The sequence below is a fragment of the Falco peregrinus genome, chromosome 1 (assembly GCF_023634155.1).
Source record: "Falco peregrinus isolate bFalPer1 chromosome 1, bFalPer1.pri, whole genome shotgun sequence".
In the NCBI taxonomy this organism is placed as follows: Eukaryota; Metazoa; Chordata; class Aves; order Falconiformes; family Falconidae; genus Falco; species Falco peregrinus.
Genome location: NC_073721.1, coordinates 29,814,455 through 29,829,144, shown reverse-complemented (window position 1 = coordinate 29,829,144; position 14,690 = coordinate 29,814,455). Strand labels below are relative to the sequence as shown.

Genomic DNA, 14,690 nt, shown 5'->3' with positions numbered 1-14,690 from the left:
CCCACCCCAGGAAGGGTATTGCCCTCTGTGTCTGGCGTCCCTCGTGCACAGCCCCCACATGCGCCCTGGCAATAAACGCGGCTCTGTCTGGACACGGCGTGGTGGCATCTCTCTGCAGGCAGGAGGAGAGATGGATGCAGAGGCTGGGGGCAGAGGCTTTATTGGGGCTGCAGGCGTGGGCCCTGGACAGTGAGGATGGAGGGTTTGTTGGTCAGAGGGTGCCACTGGCCCTGGATACTGGGGTTGTCAGTGTGGAAGGGTTTGCGGATGCGGATGATGTCCAGGCCAGACTGCCCAGCTAGCTTGGTGGCCAGCTGCACGATCTCTTCACACGTCTTGCTGGCGACGAGCTCCTCCCGCACAGTCCCGTTCACTGTGACAGAGCAGGGGGGTCAGGCCAGACCCACCCAACCCCACAGCCCACATCCCCCCCCCCCCCCCCCTCCCAGGGAGGAGCTGCTGTTCTCCCATCCCACAGGGCTGCCAGCCCCAGCACCGACTGCAGCTGAGCAGAGACAGCGCAGAGCTGGGGCAGGGTGGGGAGGACCCTGTCCCCATCCTGCCCCTCCCCAAACCTCCGTGCCCCCCTCAGCACTCACAGTACTCGGCCAGCAGCAGCGGGGCCCGGCCGGAGCGGGGGCTGATGTAGAGGACGACATCGGGGTGCTGCCGGGCAAAGTCCAGCGCCGCCTCCTCCACGAACTGCCTGTGGGGGGATGGGGGGGCCGTCGGCCCCAGTGGGGTCACAGAGTGGCGATCACCGCAGCCCCCGCCCCAGAGCAAAGAGCAGAGGTAGGGTCACCCCCACCCTGGTGCCCCTGCCCGCGGGAGAGGTCACAGTGCAGCGGTCGGGGCAAGTCGGAGGCCACCACCAGCCCACCCCTGCGCCAGGGGGGCCGAGGTCAGGTCGCAGCGCCGCCTTCCAGCGCCTCCCCCGTCACGGAAGAGGGCCCGAGTCACGGCGCCGCCCCTCCCCCCGCCTCTGTGGGTCAGAGGTCAGCAGCACCTTCCCCTTCCCTATACAGAGGTCACCACAGCTTCCCGTAGGCCCCTCCTGCAGCAGGTCGGGTCGCCAGGCCCCCCCGCCATCGCCGGCGCTCAGGGGCGGCGGGTGCGACGCCTCCGACGGTACCTGGCGCCGCGGGCGTCGGCCGCGGTCGGGCTGAAGAGGAGCTGGAGGCGCTGGAGCTGCCGCACGTAGCGACCCACGCCGTTGTGCAGGACGGCCGTCAGGAACCGGCTGGGCGTCCCGCGGCCCGTCATGGCGCCGTTCTCACCCGGCACCGGAAGCGGAGCCGCGCGTGGCGGCCAGGACATCCGCCCCGGGTCCGCTCGCGGAAGTGACGCTCCGAGCGCGGCGGCGGCGGGGTCAGGCAATGGCGGCGTCCGTGGAGCTCCACGTGAGGGGGGCAGTCTGAGCGGCGCCGGGCCGGGGGGCGGGGGGCCGAGGGGCCGGGGGGCCGGGGACCGCGGGGCAGCCGCCGATGCGGACAGGCAGCGGCGCGGGCGGGTGCCGCGGCGGCTCGGGCTGGGGCGGGCGCCGGCAGGATGGCGGCGGTGCCGCTGCGGCCCTGCAGAACCGCTGTCCGCCTCCTGCCGGTGCTCAGCGGGGGGACGAGGAGCAAGGGAGCCTCCCTGAGCCCCGGAGTGCCGGGCCGCCTCACCCAGCGGCGCTACAAGAAGGACGTGCTGCCCTCCCCCGAGGGGCCCGTGCCCTCCGTCTCCATCACTGAGATCCGGCAGTACCTGCGGGCCCAGGGCATCCCCTTCCACGATGGGTACAGCTGCCTGCACACCCCCAGCCTCTTCACCAGTGGCCAAGAGGCCCAGCCGCCGCCCTCCAGCTCTTCTTACACGCTTTTCATTGACAAGACCACGGGCAGCTTCCTCTGCACGGCCACTCTGGCTGAGGGCACCTGGCAGGACTTCCAGGCCAACGTGGAGCTGCGGCACCGCGGCATTCCCCCTGCCAGCTCGGAGGAGCCGGAGGAGGACACACAACAGGCTCGCAAAGATGCCCACAGCATCTGGGACCGGGCGGTGCCACTCTGGGAGCTGCTGGATGAGGAGGAGACCAACAAGACCAAGGCCATGTTCGGTATCTCCCTGGTGACAGACACCACCCTGAAACGCTTTGGGGTGCGTTATCTGAGGACTGCCAAGTCACTCGTCTTTCCCTGGTTCAGCCCCCGCGATGCGACGCTGAAGGGCTTGAAGCTCATGAAAATGGAGAAGAAGGGAGATGTGATATCTTACGTGGAAGAAACATTACCCCGCTTCGATTCCTATCGCAATCTCTTTGGGCTGCCCCTCATCGGCCGCCGAGACACAGAGCTGGTCTTAACTGGGTGGGAGCTGGACGCCCTGGCCCTGCACCAAGCTACGGGGGTAGCCAGCCTGGCCCTGCCACGGGGGGCCACCTGCCTGCCCCCTGCCCTTCTGCCCTACCTGGAGCAGTTCAAGCGCATCACGCTGTGGCTGGGGGAGGACCTGCGCTCCTGGGAGGCCGCCAAGCTTTTTGCCCGCAAACTGAGCCTGAAGCGCTGCTCCCTGGTGCGCCCTGGTGACCTGCAGCCCCGGCCTTTGGAGGCTCTAAACCAGGGCCTGAACCTCACTAGGATCCTGCGTGCCGCCCTGCCTGCCAGCCACAAATCCATCATTTCCTTCCGGAAGCTGCGCGAGGAGGTGTTTGGGGAGCTGGTCAACACCGAGCAGGTGGCTGGCATCAAGTGGGCACGCTTCCCCGAGCTCAACAAGCTTCTCAAAGGGCATCGCAGAGGGGAGCTCACCATCTTCACAGGTGATGGGCAAACAGTTAGTGGATGGGGGGAGCAGAAGGCTCTTCAGTGGCTTCATTCTCCTGGTGGTGACAGACCACGAGCCTTCCAGGTTGCTTTCTGCTCATGGCTTCAGCTGAGCCCATCTTGGGGGTGTGTGAGAGGCTGGGGCACGTTCCTAGGTGCCGTGGGGCTGGGCATGCCAGTGTGGCGATGGGTCCCTGCCTGGGGTGGCACAGGATGTCCTGAGATGTCCCTAGAGGTCCCTTACCCCTGCTTCCATCCACCATCTACTGTCTGAGCCCTCCCTGTGCCCCCGCTACTGGCTGCCAAACATTTCCTTACACCCCACAGGGACCTGCTGGCTCTTGAAGATGACAAATATGTGCCCAGACATCTAGCCTAGCACAAGATGCTGCCTGTTTATGGTGGGAGCACTGTGGATGGGCTGGTCTTATCCCTCTCCCTGTCACTTCCACCTCCAAACAACTCCCCCCGAGCATGTTCAGGATGGGTCAGGTCATCTCCCCCAGCTAATTCATCCTGTTGTTGTCCCTGTGCCAGGCCCAACAGGCAGTGGGAAGACGACCTTTATCAGTGAGTACGCACTGGACTTGTGCATGCAGGGGGTGTGCACACTGTGGGGCAGCTTCGAGATTAACAACGTTCGCCTGGCCAAGATCATGCTGACGCAATTTGCCGCCCAGCGCCTGGAGGACCAGCTGGAGCTGTATGACGAGTGGGCTGATCGCTTTGAGGACCTCCCGCTCTACTTCATGACCTTCCATGGCCAGCAGAACATCAAGTATGATCCCACATCTTCATCCCCAGTGGTGTTTACCCGTCATGGCGTGTGCTGCAGGACCGTGGGGAGCCAGGGCTCGTCTCCTGCAGTGGGTCACAGACTTGGGGCTGGTAGGGGGCACGTTGGGGCTGTTCAAGTCCCGGTGTTGGCCTGTGGGAACTGCATGGCTCACCTGGCTGCATTCCTGCTGATGCGGGGACTGTCACAGCCTCCCTGTGTAGTGGGGGTGAGGGGAGGAGACAGGTCCCTGCGCTAGGCGGCTGCTCTACAACCACCCTCTGCCCCTGGCAGGATGTGCCCTGCCCCGGGTCACCTGGCAGCGCTGCTGTTTGCTGAGGAGCGAGGACAGGCACCTCCACCTCCTCTGATTCACCAGGTGCTGTGGTGTGTGCACGCATCCTCATGTGTTCTGAGGGTCCCTGTGGGCTTGGGGGATCATGGAATAGTGGGCAGGGGCCATGTGGGCAGCAGCTGGCCTTACCTGTGGGGATGGGGCTGTGTCTGTCCTGTGACAGGAGATGTGGGGGTGGGACATGCCCAGGGCCCAGTGAGAGCCAGCCTGGTACCTCCTAGCTCTGCCTCTCCCTGTCCCCATGCCTGGCTCAGCATCCCCATCCCTGCCTTTGCTGATCCCTGGGGCTGATCCCGGTCTCCCCCTGCCCAGGACAGTGATTGACACCATGCAGCATGCCGTCTACATGTACGACATCACCCACGTGGTTGTTGACAACCTTCAGTTCATGATGGGACACGAGCACCTCTCTGTGGACAGGTAGCCTTTCTCCAAACCACCTCCTTCCTGTGCCAACCTGTCACTGGAGCTGGCCCTGTTGGGTGTCACACAAGGGCTGGGGACCCACGCAGCAGGTCCCCTTTAGTCCTCTACGGCAGCCCTGTTTTGTTGAAGGGCAACTACCGCCCTGGGGAGGGAGAAGTGGGGAAGGGTAAGCTGGTTACCTCTGACCGCTGTTGTGCCCTATCTCTTTGGCTGTGTGGGTCTGGCTGCTTCACAAAGAGTGAGCCCAGACCCCTGGATGCTTCCTGCTGTGGGGCAGAACCTGGCAGCATCTTGCTGCTCCCCTGCACCGAGCAGTGGCAGCCCCTGACCCCATTCTTGCTGCTGTGGCAGGCTCGCTGCCCAGGACTACATCGTTGGTGCCTTCCGCAAGTTCGCCACGGAGAACACTTGCCACATCACACTGGTCATCCATCCCCGCAAGGAGGATGACGAGAAGGAGCTGCAGACAGCCTCCATCTTTGGTTCTGCCAAGGTGAGCTGGGCTGGGGTGGTCCTCCTGTCCCTCAGGCACAGCATGTTCCCAGGAAGAAGCTGGGATACATTGGGAAGCCGTCCACAGCTGCCCCCAGCACCCCAAGTCATCACTCAGGGCCTGAAGGATGCTGTGAGAGGCAGGACATCCCCAGGCCTCCTGTCACCTGCTGAAGATGCAGAGTCCCAATTTGGCCAGGCCTTTGTAGGGAGATGCAGACAGGGAGGAAACCCTTTGCCAGCTAAAGCTTTGCTGGCCCTTTAGGTGCAGTTAATTAATACTCATCAGCTGTGAGTGGGATGTAGTATGAAATAATTAAAGAAGGAGCTAGGGAGGGTGCAGGGTTGGGCTCTCTGAGTGCTCCAGTCTGCTGTGATGCTGAACAATCCTGCAGTGGTGGACAGGAGGAACTCTTGAGTGCATGGCCCTCCCGTGCTCGCTTGTTTCCCTAGGGCATGCTGTGGCTTCAGCTCATGTCTGTCTGCCCAGTGCGTCCCTGGGAAGTCCTGGGGGAACACAAGCGGTAGATGTTTGGGAGGTGCTGAAGCTGCTGGGGTCTGGGATGCCCTGTTACAGTGCTCGAAGGAGCTGGGCAGGCAGCCTGTGAGCACCTCTGAGCCCTGTGACTGGCTGCATCCCCAGCACCCTCCTGGAGATGTTTTCCTCCCCCCCCCCAGGCCAGCCAGGAGGCTGACAACGTGCTCATCCTGCAGGACCGTAAGCTGGTGACAGGGCCAGGGAAGCGCTACCTGCAGGTATCCAAGAACCGCTTTGATGGAGACGTGGGCGTCTTCCCCCTGGAGTTCAGCAAGGCCTCGCTCACCTTCTCATCTAGCAAAAGTAAGGTCAAGGTGAAGAAGATGAAGGAGGAGAAGGCGGTCTTAGCCAAGAAAGCACCGGAGGGAGGCTCGGGAAGCTCCAAGAAGCGATGAGCCTGGCAGGTCTCTTCCTTGGTCTGTCAGGAGGGATGGGGACTGGTGCTGGGGGCATGGACCTGGGGCGTGTCGGTCCCTCCTGCCCCAGGAGCAGCAGCCGCATGCTGCTGTGGCCCTTTCTCCTCCTGTGTGAACAAGCCTCATGGCCACCAGCATGGTGTCTCTGAGATGTGGGGCCATCATGAGAGAAATGGGCTCATCCCAGAGAAGAGTGGCCAGGGGAAGGTGCTTTGGCAAACACTGGCCGCTCTGTACTGGTGCTACGTGCGGGGGAACTGAGTCAGCAAGGGTTGAGTGAGGGTCATCTCTGGACCTGGGGCAGGTTGTTAAATTGTGGCTAAAATGGAGCAAAAGTCCTGGGCTGTCACTGGTGGGGGGAGCTGTGCAGAGGGAAACATAGTGGGAACCCTCCAGTCACAGGTGGGGCCCTCTGGGCTTGATCCTGGCTGGTATGGAGCCAGCGAGGGGAAGGAGGTGGAGGGAAGCGTGGGAGATCGTGGATGGCTCTTGCCCCAGAGCTGTGCACTCCCGGTGGGACGTGGTGGGAGCTGAACCCCCACAGCACCACTGCTCGTGGCAGGGAAGGCAGCACTGTCCTGCACCGGCAGCTGCTCTGGCCGCTCGGCTAACGTCGGCTCAGGGTCTCACCCGGCCCCTCGGGGGGCCGTCACCAGCAGTAAAACCTCGGGGGGTGCAGCCCTGCCTTGTTCTGCGGGACTGGGGGGGTGGCCACCCCCGTGCCTTCTGGGTTGGGGGCAGCGAATACTGTGACCTGGCCAGTCCTTGCTGTGGTAGGACAAGTCCACAGCTGGATCTTGGTCTAATCCCTTTGGGGTTGTTTTTTTCTTTCCTAGTTTTATTAAAACATAAATGCGAGTGCCATTTCTGTGCTGCTGACCCTGTGACTGGGAGACCCTGAGGCTGGGGGGTGGGAGGGGGACTCCAGAGGACTTGGGGGATGCAGTGCCAGGGGTTGTCCCCTCTGTGCAGGGCATCCTGCCTGGCCCTGGCACGCGGGTTATTGCCAGCCTCCGCACCAGGCATAGTTTTAACCTGAGCCATAATGAGGGGCCGGGGCAGGCAGGCAGCACACACCCAGCCCCGGGTTTCCGGGGTGCACTGGCTCTCCCGGAGAGCACCCTTGGGTGCTGCTGGTGCGGGTGTAAGCGCCCCCCTGCCCCGGCAGGCCAGGGGTGATGGCAGAGGAGCGTCCCAGGGAAATGGAGGTAAGGTAAGCGGGTAGCCAGGCTCCCAGTGGAGCTGGGTCAGGATCTGCATGGGAGGGGGGGGGGGGGGTGGGGAGGGGCTGCGGGTGTCCCCCCTCAGCCCGAGAGCCCCCTCTGGCCCCCATTTTCCCCCAGTGTAGCCCGGGGCAGGTGCTGTCATGGGGCTATGGAGTGGAAGTGGGGCAGTGGGAAAGCCCAGGATCCCCAACTCCCACCCATCCCTTCTTGGGGCTGGGAGGGGGTGATGGAGCTGAAGCTGAGGGGGAGCCTGGGTGACCCCAGACCCTGGGCAGCATGGAGGTGCCCACAGCTCCCCAGGCTGTGAGTGGGTTGATGTTGGTTTTTCTCCCTTGTCCCCCAGTTTGGGACTTCTGCGGAGCTAGGGGGTGGCAATAGCTGCAACATCTCATGGTAGGGGGGTGGGTGGGTAGGGTGATGTCCAGTGGGGCTGACACACGCACCCCATCCCCCTTGGCGGGGTGCTGGGCTTCCCAAATAATTTCGGGGGGCATATCCTCGGAGGCGACCTTCACCCCGCGGGTCTGGGGCTGTACTGGGGGACGCAGAGCCCTGAGGTGGGGTGTCTCGGCTGATGCAAAGAAGGGGACAAGCTCTGCGCCCCCCCCGCAAGCCCGGAATCCCCCGGTATCAACGCGTCTGGCACTGTCCTGGGCGAGGGTGACCCACGCGGGGGCTGCCCCACGCACCCCGCAGCCCCCCCGTACCCCCATCTCCTTCCCGCTGGGGGCGTGGCCTCTGGGAGGGGGCGTGGCCTCGGGAGGGGCGGGGCGGCGGGGCGCGGCGCGGCGCGGGAGGGCGGCAGCGGGGCCGCGGTGAGTGCGGGGGCCGGGGCCGGGGGGTCCCGCGGGGCCGGGGGCCGCTGCGGCGGCCCTGGGGGCGAGCTGTGGGGCGGCCGAGCCGCGGGGGTCCCGGCGGCCGCTTCGGAGCGGGGGGGGGATGAGGGAGCTGCCGGCGCTGGGGGAGTCGGGCCCCCGGGGCCGCTCTGCGGGCGGCCGGGGCGCTCTGGGGGTGCTGGGGGGCGGCTGCGGCCCTGGGGGTCCGTGGGGCGCTTCGGGGGTGTTTCAGGGGCACTTCGGGGGTGTCCTGGGCGCGCAGAGGCCCAGGGGTCTGCAAGGCAGTTTAAGGAGTCGCGGGGCAGTTTGGGGGTGCTTTAGGGGCGCTCCGGGGGGGCTGTGGGGCAGCGCAGGCCCAGGGGCGCCGTGGGGCGCTTTGGGGGCGTTTCAGAGCACTTTGGGGGTGGTTTAGGGCCACTTTGGGGGAGCTGTGGGGCAGCAGAGGCCCAGGAGCTCTGTGGGACACTTTGGGGGTGCCTTAGGGGCACTTTGGGGGAGCTGTGGGGCAGCAGAAACGCAGGGGCCCAATGGGGCACTTTAGGGGTGTCATGGGGCACTTTGGGGGAGCTGTGCGGCAGTACAGGCCGCGGGGCTCCGTGGGGCACTTTGAGGGTGTCATGGGAAACTTTCAGTGTGGTTTAGGGCACTTTGGGGGAGCTGTGGGGCAGCAGGGGCCCAGGGGTGCCATGTGGTCGGGCAGGTGGAAGCACTGTGGGACAGGCTGGGTGCTGTGGGGCTCAGTGGGGCAGTGTGGGGTGGGTGGCAGGGCAAGGGAGGCAACACCACCCAGGGAGCCTCGGGGGGTGGGATGGGCTGGCAGGAGCATGGCTTGGCATGGTGGGGTGCCCACCCCACAAGCGCCGGGTGCGTGGGGAGGGGTGAAGGGCTGATCCCCCCTGCCCTGGGGGGCCCTGAGGTGCCGTCGAGGCACAGGAACCCCTGGGGGCCTGGAACACCCACAGCTCGGGGTTGGGATCCAGCCGAGCAGGGGCCGAGGCTTCCCTTGTTTCGGGGTCGGAACGGTGGGATCCGGCTTCGCTGTGCTCCGGCCGGAGCGGCCAGTGGTGACGCCACTCCAGTTGCTGACTGGTTTTACTGGGTGGCTGGAGGGAGGTTTCCCAGGGTGCTGGCGGCCGGCTGGGCTGGCCACCTCACTCCCCAGCCACTTGCCCGGGGGGCAGTGGGACCCTCTCGGTGGGCCGTGGGGGCTTGCGGGAGAGAGAAGATGGAGTTCCTTCCCAGCGCCTCCCAGCGTGAGCGCGGGGCCCCAGCGGTGGCAGTGTCCCCTCCGTGGCTGTGTGGGGACCCGGCTGTTCCCAGGGGTGTCCCCCTGACCCACACGTCCTAGGGGAGTTTCACTGCGGTGGGGTGCTGTGCTTTGGCTGGCTGTGGCTGGGGGACCCCAAAATGTCCCTTTGGGAGTTCTGTGTCCCTGTCTGGTCCCTGATCCCTGCTCCTGCCCCTCCAGCAGCAGCAGGTCCCTGTGAGGGGCCACTGTCCCCACCACCACTCCTGAGGTGGCCGCAGCCCTCCAAGGGCACTGAGAGCGGTGTACCTGCTGCTGGCCCCCCCTGCCACCCTCTGTGCCACGCTGGCACCACCTGCCCCAGATCTGCATGTTGAGGCACTTGGGCGGGGGGGGGGCTGTGGGGTACACAGGGACCCCTGATGCCGTTTGACACCCTGACCCCCTCCTCTTTCCCCTTCCTGCCTCAGGGGCCGGCGGAGCTGTGTTTGCAGTGCGGGGGCCAGAGTGGACCGGACGGATGGGCAGCAGCTGGCGAGGTGAGCAGAGCTGGGCAGGGGGTGTCACCCAGTTTCCCACCTGGGGGTGTCAGGGGCACAGTGTGAGGTCACGGTACACGGAGACAGCACGTGTTGGTGGGGGTGACGGTGGCAGGAGGGCTGGCTCGCCGGCATCTCTCCCTTGCTTGCCCCACCCTGGGCCCTGGCAGGCAGATTGATTTCAGGTGACAGCTCTGCAGGTGAGACCGTGTGGGCAGTGGCCCCCCTGACCCGTGCCCCATGCCAGCCGCAGCCATGTGCAAGATACGATGAGGCAGCAGGGGACAGATCCGTCCCGTCAGCTGGCTCCCGTCACGCAGGCGTATGGCGTGGGTTGGGGCAGGGGGGGTGCAGCGGGGCACTGGCGGAGTGCCCTGGCTCAAGGGGGGTGTGCGGAGTGGGAACAAGGGGCACCTGTGTAGGGGCTGGGAAAGGGCCTGGTGCCCCCATTCTGGACCACTTGTCTACCTAGCATCTGCCCCCTCAGTCACACTCCCTGGGGGACCCTGCACCCTGTTGTGGATGGCTGGGGGTGGGGGGCACCCTCTGTGCGGTCACTTCAGAGAGGTGGTGGCTGTGGGGCAGGGGAGATGGTTGTTCCCAGTGTGTGGGGCTGCCCCCAGCTCTCCGTGGGGGTTGTACTGGTGGGTGCCACGGGACAGGCAGCGCTGTGGGGCAGGCAGACGGGCAGGCTGCCCGGGAGTCGGCTCTCTGCAGGCCTCTCAGGATTCGCCTCCAGCCCTGGCATGCTTCCCGTGGCAGGGTCACACCGGGGCACAGCAGGGGGCAGGACCGCATCCTCGCTGCCCCACGGTGCCACCAGCACCCCACAGCCCCCGGCAGCCCCAGGCTGCTACGCCAGGATGCTGAGTCCAGCTTGGAGGGGTGCTGGTGCTGCCCCCCCAGCTAATCCCGGTTTTATTACGGTTTGTTTGGCATTTCCTTCTGCCTGCTTCCCTTGGGCTGGCCTGTGCCCACAAGATCAGGGACAGCGGCCAGGGGTCCAGGGGTGCCCCCATGCCCACCTGGGGATGCTGGCAGCTGGTGGGGCATGGCCAGCGGCACCCACAGCTCTGATGCCTTGTCTCCCTTGCCCACAGGCTGCCTGCGTGCCCCTGCTTGCCGGGGGCCCCCCTGCCATGGCCATCGTGCAGACGCTGCCTGTGCCTCTCGAGGCTGCTGCTGAGGGGGCTGCGCAGCTCCACACCACTGCCCACTCGCCCACCACCACCATGGGCAGCGTCGGCAGCCTCCTGCCCAGCCGGCCCCGCCATGACCATGCCAGCCAGCCCTGCGACGAGGAGCCACCCAGCACCTCCTTCCGCAAGCAGGAGGGGCTGCTCCGGGTCACCCCCCGGGACCCCCTGTCACCTGAGGAGCCCCGCGTGGCCATGCCTGGGGTCGCCCATGCCTACGCCAATGGGGGCTTCTGCAGTGACTGGCTAGATGCCCCCTCTCCCACCAGCCCTTGCAGTGACTCGGATGAGCCCCGCGATGACCAGGCCCTGAGTGATCACCTCCGGGGGCCACCCCCCAAGCTCGTCCCTGTCTCTGGCAAGCTGGAGGAGGTGAGGTGGGGGCAGAAGCAGGGCGGGCGCGTGCTGGGGTCTTGACTTTTCTCCCTATGCCACACTGGGGCTGTCAGTGCGAGTGTGTGAACTGGGGCCACGTGACTACATTTTTGCTGTCCCTGGGGAGGTGGCAGTCCCTGTGCCCTTGATGTCTCCCCCTTCGTGCCAGGGGTGTGTTTGGGAGCCCACCCATGGATGGGGGATGGAGGAGACAGCAACTGGCCCTTGTCTCCTTTGGGGTGCAAAGGCATTGGGGCTGGGGGCGCGCCCCCCAGGCAGCCTGTAGGAGGGGTGGTGGGTCCCCCCCAGCCCCCTGCTCTCCCCTCTTCCCCTGGCAGAACGTGGAGAAGACCCTGATCCGCCCCATGGCCTTCAAGCCGGTAGTACCCAAGCTCCGGAGTGCCCAGTCAGGCACGCGTCCCGGGCTCTCGGAGAGCCAGGTGAGCCTCACCCACTTGCTGGCTGCCGAGAAGCCCAGCTCTCTGAGCTGCCATGCCAGCACCCTCTCAGACTCGGGGCGCAACTCGCTCTCCAGCCTGCCCACCTACAGCACAGGCTGCAGCCAGCACCCCGAGGTGGGCGCCCTGCCGGCCACCCCCCACGGTCCCCCTGACCCCCCGGGGGGCTGCCGCCCCTCCAACTCGGACAGCGGGCGCTCGTCCTCCAGCAAGAGCACGGGCTCGCTGAGTGGCCAGGGCCGGCCCTCCTCAGAGAGCGGCTCCTGCGGCCGCTCCCCCCTGCCCGGCGAGGAGGCCATGCTGGTGCGGGAGCTGGAGGACAAGCTGCGGGAGAGGGAAGCCGAGTTGCAGCTCCTGCGTGACAGCCTGGATGAGAATGAGGTGGCCATCTGCCAGGTATGCCCCTGGCGTCAGCCCATCCTGTCCCTCTGTCCCCAGGGCGCCCCTTGCAGACAACCCCCCCTGGTTGGGGGGTGAGGGACCCCCTTTGGGGACCTACTACAGACCCTTGTGTGGGGATGCTTTTTTCTGTGGGTCTGGGAACGGGGGTTTTCCCACTGGTGGGCAGTCACATGGAGTCCCTGGGGGAGCCTTGTATGGTCTGGGGGGGGGTAGTTGTACAGACTGGGGTGTCTCATCTTGGGGTGCCCTTTTATGAGTGTGCCTGGGACCTGCAGCTTCTCCCTGCTGGTGGTAGAGCTGGGGGAGCCCTGTGGGCTTTGGGGGTGCTGAAACGGGGGGCCCAGCATGCAGAGGGAGGGGGGGGGCACCACCACATTGCACCCTTTCTGGACCCCTCCTCCATTTATGGGGGATGAGTTGCCCCCCTTCCTGTGGGCAGAGGGTGCCTGTCCTGGAGAGGGCAGCAGAAGTGGGGGGGTGCTGTGCCATCCCCCCAGCGTGTTTCTGTCCGTGCCCCCCCTGCCCAGGTGTATGAGGAGAAGCAGCGGCGCTGCGAGCAGGAGCTGGAGGGGCTGCGGCAGCGCTGTGCAGCCCAGGCACGGCAGGCAGCCCAGGCAGCGCAGCGGGGGCAGCAGGTCCTGCAGCTCCAGGTGCTGCAGCTGCAGCAGGAGAAGAAGCAGCTGCAGGAGGACTTTGCCCAGCTGCTGCAGGAGCGGGAGCTGCTGGAGCGTCGCTGCGCCTCTTTCCAGCGTGAGCGCACTGAGCTGGCACCCCGGCTGGAGGAGACCAAGTGGGAGGTGAGTCGCCTGACAGTGTTGGGGGGTGCAGACTCTGGCAGGGGCAGGTCCTGGCCGGCGCCTGAGCCCCATCATCCCTGCAGGTGTGCCAGAAGTCAGGGGAGATCTCACTGCTGAAGCAGCAGCTGAAGGAGGCGCAGGCAGAGTTGGCGCAGCGGGGGGCCGAGCTGCTGGGGCTGCGGGCTCAGCTGCGGGAGGCGCGGGCGCAGCTGCAGGTGGGTGAGCGGCGGGCGCAGGGGCTGCAGGAGGCCGCCCGCCTGAAAGCGCTGGAGCTGGAGGTCTGCGCCAACGAACTGCAGCGGCGCAAGAGCGAGGCCGACCTCTTCCGTGCCAAAGCTGGCCGGCTTGAGCAGGAGGTGGCGGGGCTGCGTGAAGCTGCCCGCGGGCGATGCCCCCCACCCAGCGAGGGGTACCCCCCACCCAGTGAGGGATGTCCCCAGCCTGGCGAGGAGCCCCGGGGTACTGTGGGGCTGCGGCGGCAGCTGGAACGGCTGCGTGCAGAGGTGGCCCTGGAGCGGCAGCGTGGGCAGGAGCAGCAGGATGCCTTTGAGCAGGAACGTGGCACGTGGCTGGGTGAGAAGGAGCGGGTCATCCGCTACCAGAAGCAGCTGCAATACAGCTACATCCAGATGTACCGCCGCAACCGACGGCTCGAGCAGCGGCTCCAGCATCTCCGGCTCCAGGGCGAGGACCCCCTGCCCGAGCCCTGCGACCCCCCTGGCCCTGACCCACCCTTCGAGGAGATCACAGCCACCGAGATCTGAGATGCTGCCTGCCCTCGCCCTGTGCTTAGAGGTGGGGGGGCCTCCAGCCCCTGGGATTTTGGGACCTGTAGGGCTGCAGGGGATCCCTGCTCTCCCCCCAGCTCTGGAAGGACTGCTGGCACCGGGAGGGGGCAGAGGGGACTGCAGGTGCTGCCCCCTTCCCAGCCTGGAGGTGCTGGGGTGAGGGTGTGTTGGCACCCACCACAGCTGGGGGTGCCCATGAGATGTGAGGCCAGGTGGGGGCCGACTCCTGGCCTCAGGGCTGCCCAGAGCTGGTTCCTGCTGATCCTCTTAGCGCCCAGGAGATTAGCGGCACTGGCTTCAGCCGGGGTCACCTTGGGCAGCGGGAGGGCTGGCTCGTCCCTTCCCTCTCGTTCCTGCTGGCACTGTCACCCAGCCACTTCTAGAGGGACAGAACCTGTGCACTGTCCCTGCCCATGCCAGACTCCCCCTCTGCCCCCCATGTGTTTGTCAGGGGATTTGTTTCTGTGCCATTTTAAAGAACTCTATTTTTATAGGACCTACCAAAACATATCACCCTCTCCCAGCTCACACCTTGCCTGTCTGTGCCCCCCTCACCCCTGTCATGGGGCAGCTTGCCCCCAGTGCCTTTCCCATGCCCTCGGCCCCAGCATCCCTCTGTTCCCAGCCCCCCCCCTCAAAAAAACCAAAACCCACCTGGTCCATGCCCCTGTGATGCCCAGCCTGCTAGGGGAGAGGGGCACGCTGCCAGGGGTGCCAGCTGGGGGCACCCTGGGGACATCCCCAGGGTGGGCAGAGGTGGGGGGCCAGCTGGGCCCCTAGGGGTGTCAAACCAAAGGAAAAGCCTGGCCGTGCCCAGCTCTGGCTTGGTCATCCCCGGCTCTGGGGGGGATTTTTGTACTTTATTTCGGTTGTGTCCCGTTCCCAGAGCCCGGCTCGCCTGTGTACCATGCGGAAATGCCGATTAAAAACAGGCCCCTGGCTGCGTTTTTTTTTTCTCAGGGCTGCATCTATGTGTCCGGAGCAGGGTCAGGGGCTGCTTGTCCTTTGACAATGTTGCCGG

At 65.8% G+C, this 14,690-nt stretch overlaps 3 protein-coding genes across 4 annotated transcripts; 2 read left to right on the top strand and 1 right to left on the bottom strand.

Moving 5' to 3' along the window:
* Window positions 1-144: 144 nt before the first annotated feature.
* On the bottom strand, window positions 145-1,321 carry MRPL43 (mitochondrial ribosomal protein L43). The gene is made up of 3 exons (XM_055807076.1): window positions 1,133-1,321; window positions 600-706; window positions 145-373 (listed from the first exon to the last, which is right to left on the bottom strand). The coding sequence occupies exons 1-3, from the start codon at window positions 1,315-1,317 to the stop codon at window positions 159-161; spliced, it is 507 nt and encodes a 168-aa protein (XP_055663051.1). The 5' UTR covers window positions 1,318-1,321; the 3' UTR covers window positions 145-158.
* A 93-nt stretch (window positions 1,322-1,414) lies between these two features.
* On the top strand, window positions 1,415-6,670 carry TWNK (twinkle mtDNA helicase). Of its 2 annotated transcripts, none has more exons than XM_027788941.2 (5): window positions 1,415-2,800; window positions 3,342-3,582; window positions 4,247-4,354; window positions 4,712-4,853; window positions 5,567-6,670. In XM_027788941.2, exons 1-5 carry the CDS (start codon window positions 1,549-1,551, stop codon window positions 5,783-5,785), a joined length of 1,962 nt encoding a protein of 653 aa, XP_027644742.2. In that variant the 5' UTR covers window positions 1,415-1,548; the 3' UTR covers window positions 5,786-6,670. The 2 variants fall into 2 exon arrangements, with proteins under 2 accessions (XP_027644742.2, XP_055663044.1); XM_055807069.1 differs by having other exon boundaries at window positions 5,531-6,670.
* A 314-nt stretch (window positions 6,671-6,984) lies between these two features.
* On the top strand, window positions 6,985-14,623 carry LZTS2 (leucine zipper tumor suppressor 2). The gene is made up of 8 exons (XM_055789993.1): window positions 6,985-7,014; window positions 7,376-7,425; window positions 7,796-7,847; window positions 9,585-9,653; window positions 10,754-11,221; window positions 11,563-12,078; window positions 12,612-12,881; window positions 12,965-14,623. The coding sequence occupies exons 1-8, from the start codon at window positions 6,985-6,987 to the stop codon at window positions 13,643-13,645; spliced, it is 2,136 nt and encodes a 711-aa protein (XP_055645968.1). The 3' UTR covers window positions 13,646-14,623.
* The last annotated feature ends 67 nt before the right edge of the window (window positions 14,624-14,690 follow it).